Genomic DNA, 8,422 nt, shown 5'->3' with positions numbered 1-8,422 from the left:
TTTTAGTGCCGGTGCTCCTGCTGAGTCCCAACCCAGTGGCTTGAAGGCCTGAAAAAAATTTGCTTTTTTTTTTTTTTTTTTTTTTTTTTGGTCTGGGGACCTCCTGGGTCCAGAGCAGCTGACACTACTGCGGCTGCTACTGACCATCCTGTAAGACGGCTGAATTCAACACAAAGCTTTCCTGTGACTCCTGCTTTTGGATGTAACGTTCTTTGGTCATTCAATGATGAACTCCCTATGACCACTGAATCTATTTTGTGTTCGTGTGATCTTGAAGAGGGAACTGTGAAAATAAGACATATCAGTGACCCTCTGTTAAAAGACAATCTTTACTGAAATCAGTGTGCCAGGCACTAAAAGCTATCACCTGCTTTCCCTTATTTATACCACCTAGGAATTCTGTCCACCTCCAGCACTGATATCTGCAATCCTTTTAACATTGCTAGTTACCCGCCTAGTACAGGAAGCCAGTGAAATGGACCAGAAGGAACGTTTGACCAGCATGTTTGACTTGCTTCCAAGAAAAAGCCAATTCCACTTTTGGCAAAAGCCTGACAATCCTAGATTGCAAGCAAAAAAGCTGTGAAGTTCTACGTTTTGTGCCTTTAGATTTTACTTTGTGGTTTCTGGCATTGTTTCACCAAAATGATGTCCTGTTTCCTCCAAAAGTATTACCTTGCTAGAGAAAAGAGACAATGCTGCACCCTAGTGTCATTGCTAAAGTACTTGATAAATTCTTTCTGTTTCCACCATCACTGCCATTTATAGATTTTGTGCCCTGTCAGTCTTTCCAGTATAAATGTCAACTTTTAAGGCTTATGTTCAGCTGTCCAAATAGTGAAATTCAATGCAAGTACTTTTAATAGACCTATCAGAATTTCACAATGCTTATACATGGGCCATAAAAGTTCATACTGAACATGAAACTGCATTTTCTTTTTAAAGGAAAGCCATGTTCACATAATCTTAAAGAGAAAAACATTTCTGGGTTTAGGAAGATTTATGCTTTCAAAGAACAGCAAGTACTTTGAAAGTGAAACAGTGCTTTTAGCCCATGACATTTTAAAGTGTTTATAAGAGCAGCATCACAGTTAAGTGGAAATAAAATATTGGATTTGGAGTAAGGAGAACTGGGTTCACTCAGGACTCTGTGACTGAACTCACTGTGTGTGACTTTGGCTGTTCATTTCATTCCTCAATCTTAGTTTCCCCATCTATAAAATAGGGGTAATACACCTGACCTACATGTCTCAGGAGGTCTTTGCAGGACTTAGAGGAGGTAATAGACTTAAATATATATATATATATCCATACACAAATATTTATACATATATACAAATATACGTGTATATACAAACAGTTGTGGGTTTATATATATATATGTAATTATATACCACACATACTCATACACACAGAGACATGCCATTTCTCTGAAGGCGTTTGGCATTCAGATATCCATATTTGCGAGATTTAACTCAATGTAGATATATTCAAAGCTATAAATAAAGATTTTAGGCCAGCCCGGTGGCGCACTGCTGCAGTGCGCCACTTGGGAGCGCGGTGGCGCTCCCGCCAAGGATTCGGATCCCACATACAGACCGGTTCCCGCTCACTGGCTGAGCGAGGTGCGGGTGCAACACTGAGGGCTGCGATCCCGTTGCCGGTCCCGGTCCGGTACAGGTGTGACACTGAGGGTTGCGATCCGTTGCCGGACATGAAAAAAGACAAAAAGGAAAAAAAAAAAAGATTTTAAATTATTTCTAGCTGTTGTTATAATCAGTTTCTAGGTGACTAGTGGTAATATGCAAAAATATTTATATAAAAAGAGCTAAAAGCTTGAAAGGAATGAAGAAAAATTTTAAAAGGTCTTTAATAAAAATTTTCTTCCTCTGCCTTGTTGCATTTTGTCCAAATGCATATACATGCATTTGCTTTTATAATTAATGGGTATTTTTGTTTTCTTCTTTTTACTCCTGTTGTATACCTTGCTATTAAACAAATTTGCATATTGCTCAAGTTGTCATTTCTATTCATTGATTCCAATAAATGTGTCCCTGAGTCTATCTTTGCCTCAGTAATGTGGCTCTCTCAGGATGCCCAACAGGCAGAATTATAGTGTCACCCCAGACATCCAGTAACAGGTGCAGCGATGACAGGGGTATCTGCTCTTCCCAAGTGAGGTCTGTGACCTGGGCTCTGCTAAGGTAAGGGAAAGGGGAACAAAGCCCTACAGATCCCGTGACATTTACCACCATGTCTTCTCAAAACCTGGAAATACATTCATGAGAACACCCCTTCCTGGGCCTTAGACCCAGCTAATGCAGGCCAAGGAGAAGACCATAATGCAGGCCAGCACCATTTCTAATTGTAATTAAAATACTTTGGTCCTAGACCGGTTCCCGCTCACTGGCTGAGCGAGGCGCGGGAGCAACACCGAGGGTTGCAATCCCGTTGCCGGTCCTCGGTCCGGTGCGGGGGCAACACTGAGGGTTGCGATCCGTTGCCGGACATGGAAAAAGACAAAAGACAAAAAAAAAAAAAAAATACTTTGGTCCAGTATTCAAATAGCTGTATATCCTGTCCACTAAACTAGTATTTTTTAGCTCAGAGTTATCTATAGTCTGTATAAGATATAACTTCTTACATCCTCTGATTTCCCTTGTTCAAAGCTGCTTACCACCTGTACATAAACTATAAATAATATCTGTATAATATATAAATTGTATAGGGCTACTGACCTATTAATATTTCTGAAGAACCTTAAGTTTTACACATAAATAGGATTCAAGTCATTCGTATTTGTAGTGTGGTAGTGATGTATTTCCTATGCATTTTGGATTGATAGCAACATTATTTTCTAATTATGGTAATAATAATGAGTAGTGTATTGATATGAACTTGAGTACTGTGTATCAGGCACTGTGCTGTGCATTTTATGTAAATTATCACTGATCCTCGTTACAACCATCAATTATTGTTGTACACATAAAGACACTGAGGGTCATAGATGTTAAATAATTTGCCCTTACCTACCAATAAGTGGCAGGTGCAGGATTTGAACCCAAGTAAGTCTACATGTGTCCAAAGCCTGTTGCTCTTTTTATCGCTTGCTGTTCTCTCCACATTTCTTATCCCAGAATGGTTTTCATTGATATTCTTGTAATTTGTTGTTTGCTCACTTTATAATACCATTCCTTTATAAAATAGTGTTTGCATAAGACAGGACCAACATACCATTAAGCTAATTTTTCTGTCTAATTTATGTAATTATTGTTTGAGGAATTATTTTTAACCAAAAATGTCACCAAACTGATGTGTTAATAAACCACGTTGGATGAGCATCATAAAAGCATGTCAGTACTGAGGTGTTCAATCTGAACACAAAAAGCACTCTTGGACTAAAGGAAGATATTATATGCCCATGTGGGTTTCCTTTGAACAGAATAGATCCTGCTTTGTCAGTGTATCAGAGCTTACCCCATGGTGTAGTATATTTTCCATTTCTACATTTACTTTTAGTATCTGCGCTAAAGTAATCTCTTAGCTCCTCCCAGCAAATTTCACAATTCTCTGAGATTACCCTCTACCCTATGACCATATTGCAGTAGGACATAGATAAATGAGAGACTCTGCCAGTCATAATGTGAAGGTCTCCTGGGCCCTGGGGCCCTGTGCCTGGCCCTTAGATTTTGCCTTTCTCTAGAATTCGGTGAGAAAACAGCTTTGGCATAGCAGCTAATGCGCATGTTCACATGTGGTTCTTTTATAGCGTAATTGGACTCCCAGGAGAAGAGGACTGGCCTAGAGATGTTGCCCTTCCCAGGCAGGCTTTTCATTCAAAATCTGCCCAACCAATTGAGAAGTTTGTAACAGATATTGATGAACTAGGCAAAGACCTACTTCTGGTAAGTTCACACGATGCATAGTTGGTTTGCACTGAGCTAATGCAAGACCTGCCTTATTCAGACTGGGCAGTGGACACAAATATCAGCTTAGCAACTGCCACAGTCATCACATGCCATAGCCACACAAGGGAGGAGACTACAGTCTTTCCCTAGGTTTCGTTTCCACACCTGTAGGAGCTGGTGGCTTTTGATTCTGGAATGTTTTTCTGATCCACACTCTTTAAATCCACCATCTTTGAATGTTTATTTGAATGCAGCCTTAAGAGACTCTTGATTCATTTGGACATTATCTTCTTTAAAAACAAATATTATGTTTCTTTGTTTTATAGTTTTATGCTACTTTAAGCAACTTCTTTGTCATTTTAACATGCCTTTTCATAAATAGTCACATCTTTAGGAAGATATTTTTCCAGATCAACTAAACAGCAATATTCCTTCTAGTTACTGATTTATTTAATAAGTATTTAATGTGCCATGCACATGTAAAATGTCTCACTGGAAGTAAGGACTTCTTATATTTGAGACACAAACTCGTAATACTTAACCTTGTACATATTTTTCTGTGTTTGGAAGCCAGAATAATAGATAGAGGTATGTACCTACCAGGCTGCTCTTAATGTCTGTAACCCAGTGAGTAATGAGTGTATCCATTGTCTCCTGAATTAACGGCCTTTGATATCTGCTTGGGTCAAGTACAGGTCTTCCCCATGTGTCTCATTCTGGGCCCAGGTCAGAGAGGCAACAACTCCCTGTGGCATGTTTTTCTCGTGGTAGACGGTAGATGCTCCCAGAAGGACAAGCAGAAACATACAATGTCCCTGAAGGCCTAGGCCTGGAAGACACACCCTGCCACTGTGCCTACATTCCATTGGCCAAAACAAGTTACATGGCCAAAGCCAACTTTAATGGAGGAAAGAATGCTCCTCCCATGGAGGGAGAAGAGAGAAGAAAGAGAAAATGTACTAAAAAAAAAAATGTAATCTACCATATTATTCAATTATTGACTAAGTTGTGATTCTAAAAGCTCATTTTATAAGTCGATCATTGGCAAAAAAATTAAGTTTTCTTGGGCCGGCCCGGTGGCGCACTGCTACAGTGCGCCGCTTGGGAGCGCGGCGTCCCTCCCGCCGAGGGTTCGGATCCCACATACAGACCTGCCGCTCACTGGCTGAGCGAGGTGCGGGCGCAACACCAAGGGTTGCGATCCCATTGCCGGTCCCGGTCTGGTACGGGCGCGACACTGAGGGTTGCGATCCGTTGCCGGTCACAAAAAAAGACAAAAAGGAAAAAAAATAATAATAATTAAGTTTTCTTGCAGAAACAAGAATATTACACAAGGTTTTTAAATTAATTCTCAAGCCAGCCACCTTGTTTGTGAAGTAGAGCAATAATAGAACTTAATCACCTTTGCTCACAATATTTCTGTAGGACAAAATATATTAAGATTTCCAACTTGAGATTCTCACATACCCTCTTCTTCCCTTCAGCCTCTTCCCAGTTTCAAGCTATCCGTGTAGCTGCAGGGAAAGGACTTCCAGATAATCCTCTAGAGGCATTTCTCTGTATCTTAAACATATTCCCACAACTCTTTTCTCTTCTTTCCTGTATCCTGGGAATTAAACTGGCTGCTTCCTTTTCTAATGCCACTACCTAATTTTCTTTTTCTTAGACTCTGGGAATAGAGGCTCAGGCTCAAGAATTTTGCCCCTGATCTCCTGTCCTTTGGGAATTCAGCCCTTGCAAAGTTTTTCTAAAGATGTTTATTGCTATTAGAGAATAATGGAACAGTGGAACCATCATACAAACAAGCTCTTTCCTCTGCTTGCCCTTTAGCTCTGTGATTTCAGGGGACCCAAGAATTCCTCTGAAATTTTATGTAGAATTTTCTATGTGTATGTGTTTTCTAGGTCAGTAGCTTTCAGAGGGGTTCCCAATCCAGCCAGGACCTGACTAGGACTGTGAGCAGGAACCCAGATTAAGTGGAAGAGGTCTGCATAGCCGTGATAATGTAGTCTTTAGATTACACAGAGGACTGAAATTCATAAACATGTCCGACACCCAGCTCTTCAGTGGACCTTCATCACAGGGACGGAGAAGCTGATATAGCTTCCTGTGACCTTCCTGTGAGCTGGGGCAATGGGTGATGTCCTATTCATGTCAATTAATGCTTGCCCCCTGCTCCATGCTCAGCAGGGGTGTTGGAAGGAAAGGAAGAGGATCAGAGGAACAAGATTACCTGGGGTTAGAGTGGAAATGGGACCGGAGACTTCTAATTTACATATGAACAGTTTGGGAATGGAGATCGCTGCTGCTCCAAAGGTTTATCTTTCCCTCCTTTCATCTTCTACCTCAGTAGCCAAGCCCTTTCATTTTCCCTTCTTTCATCTTCTACTGACCAAACCTCCAGACTGGATCTCCTTAAATTCAGAAACCAACTCATTCACTTTTGTATCCCTGCATTTGAGTTGTCAGCCTGGAGTAGAGTTTAGTGACTTGAGTTCAATCTGTTGGACCCCTGGTAGGGATGCTGCTAGCCCTATGGCACCTTGATGTAAATTATGAGGAAGGCATCCCCTCCTGTGGGGGGATGCAGCCTTGGGGCAGGGTACTAGTGGATCAGGATAATTAGGGTCTAGGTTTTAGCCCTAACGTACACCCTCCACTGGGCACCTTGTTCAGTAATTGTCCTTTACACCTCAACAGGGGTGCCTCTTCCCTTCCCTGCTCATTGATAAACATTGGGGCTGGGCAAGAAGGTAGGGTGAAGTCTCCGACTGCAGCACTAGGTGTGCTAGCACTAGAAGAATCACTATCTTAATCAAATTATATGCATACTGCAATAACAATAACATCTTTTAAGGGACATAGGGTCGGTTGGAGAGAAATCCTGGGTAGGCAACTGTCCACGGGCACGCTAAAGGTATTGCCTTTTCCAGAGGGGCAATTTATACATTAGAGAGATATATGAGATGAGTACTATCTACATATTATTTAACACCGCTTTGAAATAAACATTTATTCCCATTATAGATACATTTAGTACATGGCAGTAAACAGATAACTATGTAAGCATGTTATTTAAATTGACATGTTTTATATCAACCTATTTTTTTCTTTATTACAGAAGTGCTTGACATTTAATCCAGCCAAAAGAATATCTGCCTACAGCGCCCTGTCTCACCCGTATTTCCAGGACCTGGAGAGGTGCAAAGAGAACCTGGATTCCCACCTGCCGCCCAGCCAGAACACCTCGGAGCTGAACACAGCCTGAGGTCTCAGCAGCTGCTTTGAGCTGATCACCTGGAGAACACCCTTGGTAGCCGATGGGTCCCCCTGAGGAATCCCCGCAGAGCTGTTGAGGATCGCTGTCTAGAGGCCTCCAAGCTGCCGTCTTCTGAACGGGCTCTGCTTTTCCAAGGAAACCACCTAGTTTACTGTTTCGAAATCAATGCAAGAGTGATTGCAGCTTTATGTTCGTTTGTTTGTTTGTTTGTCTGTTTGTTTCAAGAACCTGGAAAAATTCCAGAAGAAGAGAAGCTGCTGACCAATTGTGCTGCCATTTCATTTTCTAACCTTGAATGCTGCCAGTGTGAAGTGGGTAATCCAGGCACAGCTGAGTTATGATGTAATCTCTCTGCAGCTGCCGGGCCTGATTTGGTACTTGAGTATGTGTGTGTGTATGTGTGTGAGACAGAGATTCTGTGATCTCTTAAAGTGTTACTTTTTGCAAACAAGAATAATTGAATTTTAAAGACTCAAGGTGACCGGTAAATAACAGGTGTTTCACTCACTAAAAATGATTCACCAGAATGATCTTCTCAAATTAGAAAGTTGAGCCTTGTCCTCAGCATTTCTTTTCTGGCCAAAAGCAGCAAATTTGCTAGTAGTAAAAAGTGAGGTTTTATACATACAGCAAAAGGTGAAAAAAATTCTAGTATCTTTTAAGAGACCTGTTGTTTGAAGCATGCATTCTTTTTACTCTTTGAAAACTGAATTTACTCGTTATAAGTCTCTTTTACCTTCTGTATAATATCATGCTTTATGGTTTCTTTTGGAAAATTCCCTATAAACTTTTTATTACTTGCTATAGATTTAGGGAGTGTACCTCAAACAGGCAAAAAAAAAAAAAATAGAAAAAGCATTTATTTTCTGGTTCGAAATTTCTTTCTTTCATTTTTGTTCTTGTTGGTTTTTTTGTTTTTGTTTTTAGGAATTTGTCAGAAACTTTTTCCTGTTTTGATTTAGAGAGTAGTTCTCTCTTACTAGAGACAGGAATGCCATTTAAATTTTCTTCGCCTATTACACTGTACTTTCTACCATTCACTGCCTTGTTTGCAAAGTCTGCATCTTATCTATCTCCCAGCACCTCTGATATATATTGCTACCGTTATATAACTAATGATTGCTTAAGCTGTGCCCACGCACCACCTGCTGTCTTTCTTTCAATGAACCTTTCATAAATATACAGTTTCAGATTATGGTTTGTGGCCTCAATTCTGCAGTCCTGTAAGGGTCCT

General features: G+C 40.6%; 1 protein-coding gene across 1 annotated transcript in view; it reads left to right on the top strand.

Annotated features, from left to right (window-relative positions):
- CDK6 (cyclin-dependent kinase 6) overlaps positions 1-8,186 on the top strand; it is a 222,771-nt gene extending 214,585 nt beyond the window's left edge. Inside the window, exons 7-8 of the mRNA XM_008572294.1 lie at positions 3,770-3,905; positions 7,030-8,186. Of these exons, the coding sequence (XP_008570516.1) occupies positions 3,770-3,905; positions 7,030-7,176 (283 nt within the window). The 3' untranslated portion in view covers positions 7,177-8,186. The remainder of the gene's footprint in view (positions 1-3,769; positions 3,906-7,029) is intronic.
- Positions 8,187-8,422: the final 236 nt, after the last annotated feature.

This window comes from Galeopterus variegatus, unplaced genomic scaffold (assembly GCF_000696425.1).
Source record: "Galeopterus variegatus unplaced genomic scaffold, G_variegatus-3.0.2 Scaffold46, whole genome shotgun sequence".
NCBI classification, from domain to species: Eukaryota; Metazoa; Chordata; class Mammalia; order Dermoptera; family Cynocephalidae; genus Galeopterus; species Galeopterus variegatus.
The sequence above is the reverse complement of the archived record's forward strand: the minus strand, read 5'-3'. Positions and strand labels throughout refer to the sequence as shown.